This window comes from Medicago truncatula, chromosome 2, assembly GCF_003473485.1.
Source record: "Medicago truncatula cultivar Jemalong A17 chromosome 2, MtrunA17r5.0-ANR, whole genome shotgun sequence".
In the NCBI taxonomy this organism is placed as follows: domain Eukaryota; kingdom Viridiplantae; phylum Streptophyta; class Magnoliopsida; order Fabales; family Fabaceae; genus Medicago; species Medicago truncatula.
The window spans coordinates 44,782,168-44,798,041 of NC_053043.1; the positions used below are offsets into that span (position 1 = coordinate 44,782,168).

A 15,874-nucleotide genomic window follows, 5' to 3' on the forward strand; every position below is an offset into this window, starting at 1 on the left:
AGAAAAGTGGCTTATAGTCCACACGTTTTATAATGGCTTGTCATATACCGCTAAGATGTATGTTGATGCAGCTGCAGGTGGAGCTCTAATGAACAAAAATTATACGGAGGCTTATGCCTTGATTGAAGACATGGCTCAGAATCACTACCAATGGACCAATGAGAGAGCCGTCACCGCTTCTACTCCCTCTAAGAAAGAGGCAGGTATATACGAAGTCTCTGAATATAACCACCTTGCTGCTAAGGTTGAGGCATTAACTCAAAAATTTGAAAAACTTAATGTTAATGTTGTCACACCTTCTTCTGCATCCCCTCCTTGTGAAATCTGTGGTATATCCAGTCATATCGGTGTTGATTGTCAGTTAGGTAGTGCTGCCAATATTGAGCAACTGAATTACGCTCAATATAACCAAGGAACGAGGCCAAATCAAAATTTTTACAAAAATCCTCAAGGTTCCTATGGACAAGCAGCACCACCTGGCTATACAAACAACCAGAGAGTGGCTCAGAAATCAAGTTTGGAGATTTTGTTGGAAAATTGCATAGCTAATCAAAATAAAAATATTCAAGAACTGAAAAACCAAACAGGATTTCTGAACGACTCTCTCTCCAAACTCACTACCAAGGTTGATTCTATCGCACACACACCAAAATGCTTGAGACCCAAATCTCCCAAGTAGCCCAACAAGTGGCCACCTCTTCTCAAACACCAGGAGTCTTTCCTGGTCAACCTGAAACGAACCCCAAAGCTCATGTCAATGATATTTTTCTTGGGGATAGTAAGTTAGAAAGGACCGTTGCTAAAGCCAAAAGTGTCAAGGGAGAGAGTGTTAAGTGTCTAGGTAAGAAAGGTGTGATAGAAAGTGAGAAACCGCTTGATAAGAACAAAGCCCTTACACCATTAAGGCTTACTAAGCTCAACTTGGAGGCTCAATTCACTAAATTCTTAAACATACTTCAAAAGATTTGCATTAAGATTCCCTTTGCTGAAGCTTTGTCTCGTATGCCTCTATACGCCAAGTTTTTAAAAGAAATTTTTTCAAAGAAAAAGGCTATAGATCATAATGAAACGATAGCTTTGACAAGGGAAAATAATGCAATCATCAAGAAGCCGTCTACAAAGCTTAGAGATCCAGGAAGTTTTGCCATCCCTTGTATGATAGGGAATGAAACCTTAAACCGAGCCTTATGTGATTTAGGAGCTAGTGTTAGTCTGTTGCCCTTACCCCTCTTTAAAAGGTTGGGGATAGGAGAGTTAAAGCCTACCGAAACGACATTGAAGTTAGCCGATCGTTCTGATATCCAACCTGTCGGATATGTCGAGGACATCCCCGTTAAAATAGAAGGGATAGACATCCCAACTGATTTCATGGTGCTTGACATAGATGAGGACAATGAGTGCCCTATAATTTTAGGACGACCCTTTCTCACCACTGCGGGTGCTATAGTAGATGTTCAGAATGGTAGGATTGTTTTTCAAGTGAGTAATGAGCTGATAGGGTTTGAGTTGGAGAATTATATGAAAGGTCCCGCCCTCTATTCTTGTAACATGATTAAAGGTCATGATGTGAAAGAACGCTCAATAGCGTCATCTACGCAATATGACCTCTTTGATCCCTTCTAAGGACACTTTCTTAAAACGTCAACCTAATGACTATAAAGAAGCGCTTCGTGGGAGGCAACCCACGCATTTAACTGCTTTTGTTTTGTTTTGTTGTTTTGTTTTTTGTTTTGTAGGTAATTGTCCGAGTATGATTAGAGAAAAGGAAAAATTTTGAAGCCCCGATATCCAGAACCTTGGCACGGCCCGTGCTAACACTGGCACTGCCGTGCCAGACCTTGCCTTCCAAAAACCCTCCTAGATTCTAGAAACTTGGCACGGCCCGTGCTAGCCTTGGCACGGCCGTGCCCGACTCCAGGTAAGGATATACCTCACCTTTCATCTTCTTCTTCCTTCATTCTCCACCACAAACATCCCTCTACATTCAAACTTCTCTCAAAAACCTCCATAACCATAGAAATTTCAAACCTCCATCTCTCCCTCAAAACCTCACCAATTCCCAAAATTTCTTCACCCAATCAACCCCAAACACCATTCCAATCATAAACCCCCATTCAAAAAACAACTTTCATGCATCCAAACCAACATCACCCAAATTCGTAACCCCTCCTAACCTAACCCAAAAACCAGAAATTCTTCACCAACTTCCATCACCCAACCAACCTTTTCCACCAAAATCATTTCCCAAAACCCAACCTTCACCCAAAACACAAAAGGTCAACCAAGGTTAAGGATTAATGGCATCTAGGAAAGGTGGAGCAAGCTCTTCCGGAGGACCACAATCAAAGAAGAAAACGCAAGGCAAGAATCATGGCATAATCTTTAAGGACACCAAGCAAAGGGACAGGTATAAATTTCTTATCTCTAAACCTTTGCACCCTTGTCGATATCCTGATCCTTATACTTTGAGTGTGCTTGGACTAAGGGATAATGTGTTTAGCTTACTAGGAAATCTAGGATGGGTTGATATGCTTAGACCTATGAAAGGTTTTGAAAATTTCACTTATGAATTCTTAAGTTCTATTGAATTTACGAAGGACAAAGTGAACTTTGATAACCCCGACCATAGAGTCTCCTTCCGACTTTTGAATATGGATTACGAGATGTCTCTTGAAAATTTTTGTTTAGAGATGGACTTCGCAAATGCGGGGTTCATCCACGACTCTTTGAATCCAAATCTAAAGTCGGAAGACTATGACCCCGCTCTCTTTTGGAAACGCATTACCGGGTTAAGGCAATATAACCCCCGCAACAATAAGGCTAGTAACATTCACAACCCAGTCCTTAGATACCTCCATAGAGTCATGGCTTGTACCATTTGGGGTAGAAAAGAGGTAGGAACAACTAGGACGGATGAACTTTTTATGCTTTGGGAAATGCTTAGTAACAATCCCGTTAATACTTGTTTCTACCTACTCTATTACCTTTCCTCCATAGGTGCTAGACCTGATAATAGAGCTGAGATAGTAGTCGGTGGTATCATTACCTTCATCGCTAGGAAGTTTGGAGTGGGTGAGGAAGATGGGATAAATCCAATTGAGGGCAACAATAGGCTTAATATTGAAACCCTTGTTGCTATGAATTTCATTAAGATTCACCCACCCATGACTTATGCACTTCAGCTTCGCATACCTCTTTTGTTTCTACTTCCTAACCCATCTCGGACTAACCCCGAGGTGGAAGAAAATTTGTTGTATGTTAGTGATGGATTACAGGCACATGAAGAGCATAATCAAGGTGACGAAGAAGGTGCACACATGCACCATGAAGAGGAGCCCCATGACCATAACACCGACAATGAAAGATGGGCATGGATGCAAACCGAGGTACAAAGGATAAGCACCGAGCAACAAAGGCAAGGTGTTGAATTATCCGGGCTAAGAAATGATGTCCTAAGGGGCAACCGCATATCCGAAGAAAATAATCAAATGCTTCGGAACATGATGCAACACTTCAACCTCCAAGGTCCTCCCTATGGACCTCAATAAAAATGTGAGCTTTCCTCTTCCTCTTTTTAACCTTATCTCTTCAATCTCTATCTCATCCTTCTTCTTCTTTTTTTTTTTTATCCTATCTTGAATCATTGAGGACAATGCTTCTCCTAAGTGTGGGGGGAGCCTAATAAAGTGTCTTTAGTCGTAGTGTTTCCAAACTCCCTTGAACTTTATTCTTTTGTTGTGTTTTATTGTAAAAGGCATGAATAAGCAGCTCGTTTTTATTGTTTTATTATGACATAATTTTTTGTTGTCTCTTCAATGGTCGTTTCTTGTACATGAAAGTGATTTCTTGTGTTATAAGTATTCTTGCTATACCCACATCAAGTTTTATTGTGAAATAAATTCTCCAATGAGAAAAGCACCTAGTTGCAATCTTTGAGTAAGTGTATGAGTAGGTATTTTAAGGAACACGTTCTAGCTTTAATGGTAACCTGGACCCTTAAAAATCTTCAGAGTAAAAGTAGTATAAGTTTGAGTGGGAATAATTCTAATGTGATGAAATGTGTAAACCGAAATGGGGCGGAAGGATATCACCACACGTGGAGGAAAGGATACCCTCTCACTGACTTCCTAAATGTGGTGATGACTTCTCAAACAAATTGTGCTTGAATTAAACCCTCTAAAAAGAGGAACTTCCTAAGTGAAGTAAACAAGTTGTAGCACTAATTAGGGTGATCATAGAAACTTGGAGGAAAGGATACCCTCTCACGGACTTCCAATGTGAAATGATAGCCCCTAGGCATCTACAAGCCCCCAAATGTATAAATTCATCAAGTCTATCTTAACTCTCCCACTTCTCTTATATGAAATGAAGAAAAGATTTTTCTCGGTCATTTTAGTGTTAAGGTTAGAACCTGTTCCTCATAATATCTATCTTATACAGGAGCAAGAAAAGGGTTGGACTACACACACACACACACTCACTTGAGATTTGTTGTCGGGTTGAATAAGTTTACAAGGAATGCTTGAACTTGTGATTAGTGTACATTGAAATGAAACCTCGAGGGAGACATAAGCTTTTATTTAAAGTGTCATATATTAATCCTTTTGTTGCTGCCATGTCTATGCCTTTTGCTTGAGGACAAGCAAAGATTCAAGTGTGGGGGAGTTTGATGAGTCATTTATTGCTTACTTTTATATGCTTTTTAGTTTATTTTTAATTAGATTTTATCTTATTTTATATTAGCATTATTTCCTTTTTAGGATAGTTTACTTTAAATTGCATTTTATTTTATTTCAGGAATGAATATTGGATGGATTGAGTCTTGGAGCAAAAGAAAGGGACTTGGAGTTGATTGGATGCAAAAATATGAAGATTGAGAGACAAAAATATGTCTCCCCACAGTCAGAAGCTTGGCACGGCCGTGCCACCATCCAGAGTGCCTTTTGCTGCTTTTGCTTAGATTTTAAGCTACTTTATTTTTAGCCAGAATGTAATAGCTTAGATTTTAAGTCAAATGAATGCTATAAATAGAGTAGCCATCCATCACAAATAATCATCTTTACTTGGAATTCAATAAGTGACAATTGCTTTTCTAATTAAAGTTCTTTTCTTTTCCTTTATTTTCTTGTCATTTACCTTTATGCTTTCTCTCTTTTCCCCCATGTCTACGATGAACATGAGTGAGTAGACTTCTCCTTGTCTTGGGATTGTTGGATAAGTCTAAATGACATAATCCTAATCAAACCAAGCTCTAAGCCTTAATCTTATGTAACCCTAATTTCTTATCTAAATTCACCGCTTTAACATGGATCAACCATTATCAAATTGTGGAAACGAAAGTGGAGGGTTTGATAATTGTTTATCCATTATTCCAAATATCAATTCATAAAACTAAAGTGGAGCTTTGATATTCGAACAAGTGAATTTAGACAAGGATTGCAAAGTCAGCGAAATAGGCTTTGCAATCTTTAAGACATATAGTTTCGATCTTCAAGGGAACTAATAACAATCAAGTTAGCGAAATAGGCTTGGTTGTTAGAGGAACCAAAATCTAATAGTAATCAAGTCAGCGAAATAGGCTTGGTTGCTAGAGGAACATAAGAGAAACTGTCTTGAGAAATTAGGTCTAACATAACATTATAAGCTTATAGTTTTGGTTTGAGAAGGACTTGTTATTTAGATGAAACCAACGATCCCAAGGCTCTTTTTATTATATTAATTTTCAACCGTTTGAAAACCCCCAACTTATAATTCTCTTCTCTTCTAATCATTTCCAAAGGTTAATTGAATTGAACTACTGCCTATCGGAACGATACTCTTTTAATACTACTTCGGTAAAACCGTGCACTTGCGGTTTTATCCCATCAGTATGGTCGGAGATGCAGAACTCCGTTGTGTTGGTTTGAGTCAGGTGAAAGAGTGGTCTTAGGACCATAGATTGTTCAGCAGACTACTGAGAAAGTTAAGATGATTCAAGAGAAAATGAAAGCGTCGCAGAGTCGACAAAAGAGTTATCATGATAAGCGCAGAAAGGATCTTGAGTTTCAGGAAGGAGACCACGTGTTTTTGAGAGTCACTCCTATGACTGGTGTAGGATGTGCATTGAAGTCAAAGAAGTTGACCTCGAAGTTTATTGGTCCGTATCAAATATCAGAAAGAGTTGGAACGGTGGCTTTTCGAGTGGGTTTACCACCGCATCTTTCGAATTTGCACGACGTTTTCCATGTGTCGCAACTTCGGAAGTATGTTCCGGATCCATCTCATGTGATCCAGAGTGACGATGTGCAAGTTAGAGACAACCTTACGGTAGAGACTTTACCGGTGAGGATTGATGATCGTAAAGTGAAGACGTTGAGAGGCAAAGAGATACCTCTCGTGACAGTCGTTTGGTCGGGAGCGACTGGTGAAAGCTTGACGTGGGAGCTTGAGAGTAAGATGCTGGAGTCTTATCCAGAATTGTTTGCTTGAGGTAAATTTTCGAGGACGAAAATCTTTTAAGTGGGGGAGAGTTGTAACGTCCACTTTCGTTTAATTGTTTAATTAATTGAGTTTAGGCGATTATATTATATTTATATAATATATGCATGATTTTGATATGTTTTGATGATTTAAGTTGATTTGGATAATTTGATGTGTTTTGATAAAATTATGAGGCTTATTTTATTGTTAAATAAAATAAGATTCGATAAGAAAATAGAAATATGAAAAATATTTAGTTGGGGGCTGTTTTGATATTTTAGATAGTTTTGGGGGAGAAAGTGAGATAAGATAAGTAATTAGGAAGAGATATAAATAGGGAAGACCTAATTGTTAGAAAAACTATTGTACGTGAAAACTTTTGGAAAAGGGAGAAAAAACTTAGAAGGGACGAGATCAAAGAGAGAGCTGCGATTTCTTCATAACCAGGTAAGGGTGAGACTAATAACTCAGTAATGGTAATTGATGATAATTCTGATGATTAGTTAGCAAGAATTAGGATTGAATTGGAGAAAACGAAAACTAGGTCAAATCCCTAGAATTGATGATCAAACGGTAGGAATTGATTAAATTGATGTAGAAAGTGTTCCTAGACCTTAGATAATGTTTAGGACGAACTTTGGAATCAGTATTAGGCTTAGAACCATGAGAATCGTCGAATTTTTGTGGAAATAGCAGGTCTGGCCGTAGCGAAATTCATCGCTCGCCACGGCGAGTTATGAGTTTCGCCTCACGAGTGATGAACATTCATCGCTCGCCTCACGAGTTGTGCAATGCAGCTCGCCACGGCGAGCAACCTTACTCGCCATAGCGAGCTAAGGCAGAGAGCATGTAGGATTTTGCAATTTCGACTTTTTAGTTGGACCTTGAGTGCCATTGTGTGCCTGAACATACCTAGTAATGATTAGGAATGAATGTAGGACAAGATTGAACCTAGAACACCATTAGTTTGGAAATTGACTGGTACTCGCCATGGCGAGTAGGAACTGTCGCCTCGCGAGCACTTCCAGATTGGAGTGTCTTGAGTGTTTGTGCGATCTGTGTCGCACGTTTTGATCAAGAGTGAATCCCTAATTGGTAATGAGACCTAATGACGATGTTTAATGCAATCTGTAAAGCCGTTTAAGATATGTCGATATTAATTGAGCATGATTAATGTACTATGCATTATGTAAGATATGAATTAAATATTATGATGCCATTGAATTGTAATTGATATAATGATATCATCCTGTTGTTGTGTGACTTGACTATGCTGCTGCTGTTATTTAACTAAGTGCATAATGTCTATATATGATGAATAAGATGACGTTTAGCTCCAAATTATTGGATGCATATTGATATGATGATTACGGTGATTTGTTGATAAGAGTCCATGCATTAGCATTCATTGAGCTTAGTCCTCACCACGATTATTAGGAGCTTTGTCCTCCGCACGATTTATTAGGAGCTTTGTCCTCCGCACGTTTAAAGTATATTAATACTTATGATGACGATTGGTACCACATGCATATAAGGAGTCTAAGAGCATTGTCGCATTGTCGTGTCTATGATGCTATGTTGTTGATGATGATTGAATATGTGAATATGTGAATATGTGATAATTGTTTATCAAATATGCAAAGTTGTTTAAGATTGATTATGATGTTAATGTTAATTTATGATTCGAATTACATTGATTAACATTATTTTGTTATGAAATCTCACCCCTTCTGCTTGAAAATGTTGCCCTTCGTATGGGTAACTTGCAGGTGATCGTGCTTAGTGTGCAGTTTGCTGTTGTGAGTGGCCTTGCCTCACTGTGTCGTCTAGGTCGCTCTGATACGTAACGGGATGGGGTTTTGATATGCATGCTTCATTCTATTACGTGAAACGTTTATGTTATTTTTATAAGATTGTTTAACTTTTGAAATACTTTGATGAGGCCTGCGTGCCAAAGCGTTTTATGGATTATGAAATAATTTCCGCTGCAATGTTTAAGATATTTGGTTAAATTGTTATTTAACTGTTTTGGATTATGTTAAATGTGATATCTCGTTTGTTTATGCTGTTTACTCTGATAAATGTTTATGAAATTTTTATGTTGGGAAAACGGGGTGTTACAATGACTATCTAGTGTGCCTAGCACATGACTCACCAGCCGGTACAATTCGTATTGTATTTGCTTCTACGCCTTGCGCACCAGGATCATGCGCTTAGCGCAACCCACAAATTCAAAACATCTTGAAACTTCAAAGCAGGTGTGTCTGGTTAAGATATTTCAAGGCATATCACAACAATTCTCTACCTTGTATTTGAATCAACGAAGACGACAATGACAACGACGATGATGTCAACCATCAAGCATCTAGCAAGTTGCCCTTGCCTCAACTACATAGTCTCAAAAGATTTCACCTTTACCTCTTCAATCCTCGGAATTAATCCTGTCTTCTTGAAGGTTTTGTTGCCCAATAACCCTAAGCATTTTAGGTAGCTTCACAAAACAAAAAATTTAATTGCAGTTGAACGTGGACTACAATTTAAAACCATTATTGTCCATGAATTTTATTATTCTTCCTTTTTCTCTCTCTATTGTTTTTAACCAATAAAAAGAGAGAGAAAGAAGGTTGTCCCAAAAATTTTCACTAAATGGTTGTTCAAATATCATTACTCGTAATTAAATCCAACTATCTACATTTTAAATAACTGTATGTGCATAGCATCATCTAAACTAATATCAACTATAGATATGTTGCGAAATTCATAAAGTCAAAAGTTAGGCTGTTTAAGATTTTAAATTCCTATACTTGTTTGTGTATCCTATAAATAATTTGAAAAGGTATAAGAAATAAAATAAATTCCAGATGTTGACTTTCTTTTCTTTGAGTAATGTTGTTTTTCAATGATATAAGTTGATTTGATCTCTTACTTATTACTTATAAAATTTTTTTTGACTTGTACACTGTTTATTATGATTGATCATTTTACTTATTACTTATGACTTTGTTTATGTCAAAATTAGGAAACTTTAACATCATGAAGAATAAGAAAACAAAGACTATCGATGGCAATTTAGGGCATGTTTCCAAAAAATTTCATCGATTCTACTTTGTCAAGCTTTCTTCAATAGATCCAGAATCAATATCAATAATCAAAAAGGAAGAGAAAGTGATTCAGAAAATGAATCAAGACATTTGTGAAATCACAGAAATGATCACAAAGAACGGGGTATATAATAATAGAAATTTGTATTTCTAATTCCACCCATGATAAATTTTGATATGGAAGGAAACTTTGATATTAACGAAAAAGTTATTTTATTTTGTAACAGTCAAAAAGAGATTATCTGGATTCTGTTTTGAATCGGTTAAAATTTTCACAACATTATCGGATATACTGTATGGAGAATAGAGAAAAGGTACTGAGAGGTTTATATATGGCACTTGATGAATTGAATTTCAGGAGTATGAAAAAAGCAAATGGAGGATGCTTGGGGGAAAAGCTTGATGAAAATGTAAGAAAAATAAAGCTATTTAATATTTTTATTATGATGAAATTAATATATATTTTTTGTTGTTTTGGTATTAAAATCATTTGTGTAGTCTTTGAGTTATTTGAAGCTACATGGAAGCAAAAGTTTGGCTGAGGAGAAACAAATTCTGAGGGATATAAAAATTCAACAGAAAGAGAAAGAGAAAGAGAAAGATGTTGCTTCATTCAAATCACTAGAAGTGCTTAAGGAAACGGTAATTTAATAAAGGGTCATGTTAACATTTGTCATAGGGGTACATGTTAAGGATTGTACAAATAACAATTTATTATGAAAAATTCATTTTCAACTTTTGAAATAAATCAGATATCGGATAGCGGGTGGAGTATATACTACTGTTGGAAAGTTAAAAACGTGGAGCAGATTAAACGGAAGAATGATTTGGATAAGCTCGTGATAGAAATTGAACAATTTCAAGTCAAACATATGGAAAGACATTCTGGTAATGATTTTGAGAAGGGAAATATTTCCAACTATGAATGCTTGAAGCAAACTATAAAATATCATATTAAGGTAAATAATAATTGGCTTTGGTTTAGCCGCAGCTTATTCATGTCTTTAAGTTGTTATCAAAGAGTATGACAGATATTTTATATTTTTTGGTAGTATCTATGTGAACGGAAGGAATCTGAGACCAGAATTAGATATTGTGTGAAAGAACATGAAGACATAAATGCAAAATTATATTCTTTGAGTGCAAAATTGATAGAGAAGCATAAGAATAAGGATGAAGCATATCAAAGGATTTTCAAATTGAAAAATATAGTATCATGGTGAGGTAAGATATCAAATCATATCAAAGATTTCTTCTTTTAATCCATTAGCCTAGTGGCTAGATTCACATACATTATATGTGGAGAAGTGGGATATCCCCCCAGATACGAATCCCAACCCTGCAAAATCTATGCATTTTATGATATCTCCATGTATATTTTATATTTCCATATGTAGATCACATGATTTATCCTTTTTACGTGTACATATAGTCCATAGCTATGAATCTATGTTAACTTATAAAAACCAATTATACAATCAAAGACTATAGGTAGAGAATTAGAATTACCCAAATTTGCTTCAATTCTTTCAAATTTAAAGTTAAGTGAACCAATTACTTGATACTCCATCATTATCTATATCTTATATGTTAATTTTTCAACTGCAGATTCTCAACTATTAATATTACCAGTATTGTTTATGTAATAAATGGAGATAAAAGCCAAGGGAATATTACAAGTTTACAACAACAAATTTCTTTTCTGTTTCCTTACCTTTATCTTCAGTACTTTTCATAGTGATTCCTCATAACAATATCAGTGTAAATTGCACTCTTTGTACTGTTTCAATGAATAAATAAACAGAAGCGAATTTCCACAATTTTGTTGCTATCAATTTTTCGGTTAGTATATTAACAACATTTGCATACATGAGATCTTATTGTATATATCAATCCCATTTAAAGACAACATATGACTTGCTTTGTCTTTAACCCCTAAACCTGTTAAGTGTAACATGAAGGGTCAATTTAATGTTAAAATTGTACCATCTAATATTCAATGACAAGTATTATATTATAGCCCCTCAAAATAAAGGAAAAAAGGTAAATGCATTAGATATCATAATTGATTTTTTAGGATTTCTAATACCTTATTTTAAAGTGTACTTTTAGACAGCGCAAAAATAAGTGATTAACCTGAATTAAATGAATTCGTAAACCAGCTCACCAAAACTTGATATTAGCCAAAAAAGGAATTCATGAATGAGTTCTCCAAACAATTTTACAAATGAAAGTGAAACACTACAAATAGATAGCTAAACAAAACCAATGCTACTGTTTTACTACTAATCTACTCAATCTGTTTTACTACTAATATATTTGTACTCAGAAGCAAGCACACGATCCGCTTCGTTTTCACGATTGAGACGGTGATTTAATTGGTGTCAGTTTAAAAGAACGAGGGAAAACAAATTAGTTAAATTTTGAGGGACATATTTGTATTCTCTAGTCTTTGAAAAACTTGTACCAATCAGGTCATTGTCTCGGACATTACAACATTGGATCACCAAACATGTAGAACTTGCCATATCTTATACTTTTTCAATTGTAGATTCTCCATTATTACAAGTATTGTTCACTAATAAATAAAGTACATCAACTGAGTGAAGAAAAAAGATGTAAGAGTCCTTGATGAGATGTCAAGTTCAGAGGCTGGTAATTGGTTTAGTTCCATATATGGGCGTTGAGAGCAGAAATTGTTGGTAATGCATCGTTGTTTATTCTCACTATGTCTTTGACTCAGTTTCGAGCCTATTTTTATTGTGTTCTATATTTGATTGTCTTATTGTGAACATAATGTAAATGTATATCTATAACTACCCCTTTCAGAAATTTTGGGTTGGATTTTTTCTTCCAAAAACATCCTCAATTTTCAATACAAAAAACACATGTAACAAAAATATAAGAATAAATTTAAATATTAAAATAAAAGTGTAACACAAATCTTCAGTTTTGTTTTTCTTTATCATTTAAAAAGTGTAACAAACTAGACAAGATTATCTAAACTTACATTTTCATTATTCCAATTATACCCTTAAACAACAACTTTTTCTATAATAAAGATTGTTATTGGTGTCATTAAAAAATAGAATTTAGATTATATTTTTTTGTTATATTATTATTTTTTTGAACAAGTTTTTTGTTATATTATTGGTGTCATTGAAATAGATAACCATGATTAGTTTGGTTTGTTATAACTTCAAAGCAACAAACATTTATATTTTTAGTTTTAATCAAAATCAAAATGTCTTAAACTTTGTTCATAATTTTCAAAATTTATCGCAATAAAAAGAGGGAAAAACCCCATCTTTTCGTTAGTAAACTATAATATATTTATATAACTTAATATATTAATTCCTTAAAAAAAAACTTAATATATTAATAACAAATAAAATATCAATTGTTAAAAAATATTTTATTGTTAGACCCGTGCAAAATGGAGGGAAAGTTGCTCCATTAATGACTAATGCAGGGAACGTGAAAGTCATTCACTCATTCTATGAATATAACCATTGTTTTGTACTACGAACATAAGTAGTCACCAATAATTGTCGGTAATACAAGAATGTTTAATTTTTTTTTTTTTTTATATGGATGATATATGGAGAATCTTGAATAATTGAATAGAACCCAAAATTTCATGTTACACACTAAAATAATACTTTATTGTTAAGAAAACTCTTGCAACTCCCATCGGGAATTTCTTTTATTGCATAGACATAGTACTAGATGTATATTGTGCATCTAACACTCATCAATTTATTTTAGATTTTGTATATTTTGGCTTTATAATTAAGTGAATTTTAAAATTATTGATGCATTTATAGTATTACTAACGTCAAGACAAATACTAACATCTCTTGAGAAAAAACCACACACTAACGTGATTTTTTTTCCGCTTTTATTGGCAAGGAACAATAACATGGTAAAAAATATATATGTGGTGGTTGAAATTGAAAGGAAAAATGTTAGACCAAAACACAATATTTTTTATATAAGGGCAAAATAAGTTTTTTTTTTTTTAGTTCAATATTATTTCCATTGCTGAAAAGGAAAATTTGCAGTTGAGGAGTAGTTACTTTACTAGTTTTCCTTCTTATGAGTTGATGTGATTTTTCAAAAAACCAGGTTAGCTGCTTTAAGCTGGAATGGTGAAGGTTCTTTTGCATTTACGTCAAGCAGTGCTTCATATGATGAGGTGGGTCATACATCCAAATTGTCGTATTATTTTGCTTGTTTTAATTTAAATTGAAGAGATGATGATATTCCAGTCTACATTGAGATACACACTTCTTTTCCAAATGATCGTATAGATTGTTTTAATTTCTTAACTTGTGCAATTTAATTATTTTTATTCCTATGCATCTTGTTCACATTTATTAACTTGGGTCAAATTCGCCTAATTAGGATACTCTAGCTGTGCCAATGGGAAGAAGCCCCAGGGTTTGACATCCTTCTAATTTCTAAGATTGGCAGGGCTTTATATATCCTTTATAGAATTCAACTTATTCAAGTTGAGAACTTTTCATAATCTGAATTATCATTGCTTTTATTTTATTATGTTATAGTAACCCTTGACCGATTCCACAAGGCAGATCATAGAGGTGCTCACAATTATTCCCTTGTATGATTCTAAGATCATTGTTGCATTTTATCGTTTTCCTTTCCAGTGACTGATGGCCGTCTTGGTAAGAGATTAGACAACACAAGAACTCGCCAGGAAGTCGGCTGGGAGCCTAAGTAACCTTAGTTTTGCTCATTTTCTCGCGAGCATGTGACAGATTCCTAAGTGCATCTTTGCTGTTGGCTCTAATTAATGCGGAAGGAACAATAGAGAGAGAGATATTAGGGAATGCTTGCTGCAGACAGAAAGTTAATACGCGCTTGAAATCTGAACTGTGTATATATTTTCCTATTTCTTCATATTTGGTATTATATATGTACAAGGATGATCGGTTGTTGAATTTTCCTAAAAATGCATTAATTCCAAAGTAATAAAATGGAGTTTTTAAATATTTTCAATAAAATAGTAATTTTAAATGCCACTATCTTTCTATAGTTGAATTATCCATCAAGAATGTAACATGATGTACCTTAGCTTTGAACATGAAGGCACTCCATTTTTTTTATTTTTATTTTTTGTGCGTGATTAGCTTTGACCATGAAGATACACACTTCTTGATTGAGGCATGCATGGTGAGAGTTCATTTCTCAGCCTGTATAGTATATACACAATTACTTCATTTGTAGATTCATTCTCCAAAGCATGAAGAAGAGATTTTTTTTATTTTTTTTGTATAAGTGAGATTTTCTGCATTATTTAATACAAAGATACGGGCACAATTTCAATCAATTTTTTTTATAGGCCTAATTGATGATGTGGTCCCTTAAGTTATTTGTTGGTTACATTTTAGTCCCATAAATTATTAACGTTACCATTTGGTCCCTTTAAGCTATTTTCCGTCAACCAAATAAATCCCCACCGTCAAAACCGTTAACTCAATGTCTAAAGTGGATACACATTGTAAGTTGTCACATCACCGTTCACATGTGCCTATTTAATGTTTTGGCAAAAGACTGACGTTGAGGATTTATTTGGCTAACAAATACTAACTTAAGGGACCAAATTGTAACGTTAATAATTTATGGGACCAAAATGTAACCAATAAATAACTTAAGGGACCAAATCATTAATTAAGCCTTTTTTATATTATAAAAAATGTATTTCAATCAAAATATTGGTGGGTTTTTCAAAACTTGGTTATTTAAACAGTTTATATATAAGGTTGAGTGTTGTGGCTGCTTTAACAATTGATTATATTTGTGAGTAGACAAAATCGAACACCAAGATGCGTTTGTAGTCCAACGGTTAGGATAATTGCCTTCCAAGCAATAGACCCGGGTTCGACTCCCGGCAAACGCATTCACTGTTGTTTTACTTTTTGATGCGCAGCAACGCATTTGGCCTGGATTTGCAACATTGAAGGGAAAGACGCGGTGACTGAACAGAAATGGTGGTGCGCCTGGGTATCTTCCTAGAAATTCATTTCAATTTCTGTTTAGTGATCTTAATATTGTATCAGAATTCATAATATATAATTTGAAATTGGGATTGAACTTCATTGATTTTGTGTTATTGAACTCAAACTCTAATAATATTTTTATTTCACAATTAGAGGTATATTTCTATGATTGATGAGCTTTGCCTTGAGATTTTTGGCATGATTATTTATTTTTGACCCTATCACAACACACGACTGTATTTGTGAATGCTATTACACTTCTTCAAGAAGAGAAAGGTCTACCTGAAATTT

The 15,874-nt window shown here is 34.7% G+C and overlaps 1 protein-coding gene and 1 non-coding gene across 4 annotated transcripts; both read left to right on the top strand.

Moving 5' to 3' along the window:
- The first annotated feature begins 9,437 nt into the window (after window positions 1–9,437).
- Window positions 9,438–14,441, top strand: LOC25487680 (uncharacterized). Of its 3 annotated transcripts, XR_005644023.1 has the most exons (7): window positions 9,439–9,684; window positions 9,788–9,970; window positions 10,059–10,202; window positions 10,313–10,519; window positions 10,613–10,784; window positions 13,689–13,758; window positions 14,231–14,441. XR_005644023.1 is itself a non-coding variant. In XM_024777567.2 (6 exons), the coding sequence occupies exons 1-5, from the start codon at window positions 9,454–9,456 to the stop codon at window positions 10,781–10,783; spliced, it is 918 nt and encodes a 305-aa protein (XP_024633335.1). In that variant the 5' UTR covers window positions 9,438–9,453; the 3' UTR covers window position 10,784; window positions 11,169–11,380. The 3 variants fall into 3 exon arrangements, 2 of the variants coding, with proteins under 2 accessions (XP_024633335.1, XP_013465127.2); XM_024777567.2 differs by lacking the exons at window positions 13,689–13,758; window positions 14,231–14,441 and adding an exon at window positions 11,169–11,380 and having other exon boundaries at window positions 9,438–9,684; window positions 10,077–10,202; XM_013609673.3 differs by lacking the exons at window positions 13,689–13,758; window positions 14,231–14,441 and adding an exon at window positions 11,169–11,380 and having other exon boundaries at window positions 9,440–9,684.
- A 970-nt stretch (window positions 14,442–15,411) lies between these two features.
- Window positions 15,412–15,483, top strand: TRNAG-UCC (transfer RNA glycine (anticodon UCC)). Its single transcript has one exon. It is a non-coding gene; the product is annotated as a tRNA-Gly (tRNA).
- Window positions 15,484–15,874: the final 391 nt, after the last annotated feature.

Excerpts from the sequence above, each read along its gene's own strand:
- LOC25487680 (XM_013609673.3), top strand. The coding sequence starts at position 9,454 with ATGACTTTGTTTATGTCAAAATTAGGAAACTTTAACATCATGAAGAAT. Across the intron at positions 9,685-9,787 it reads AAATGATCACAAAGAACGGG|TCAAAAAGAGATTATCTGGA; the intron begins GTATATAATAAT and ends ATTTTGTAACAG. Across the intron at positions 10,203-10,312 it reads TAGAAGTGCTTAAGGAAACG|ATATCGGATAGCGGGTGGAG; the intron begins GTAATTTAATAA and ends GAAATAAATCAG.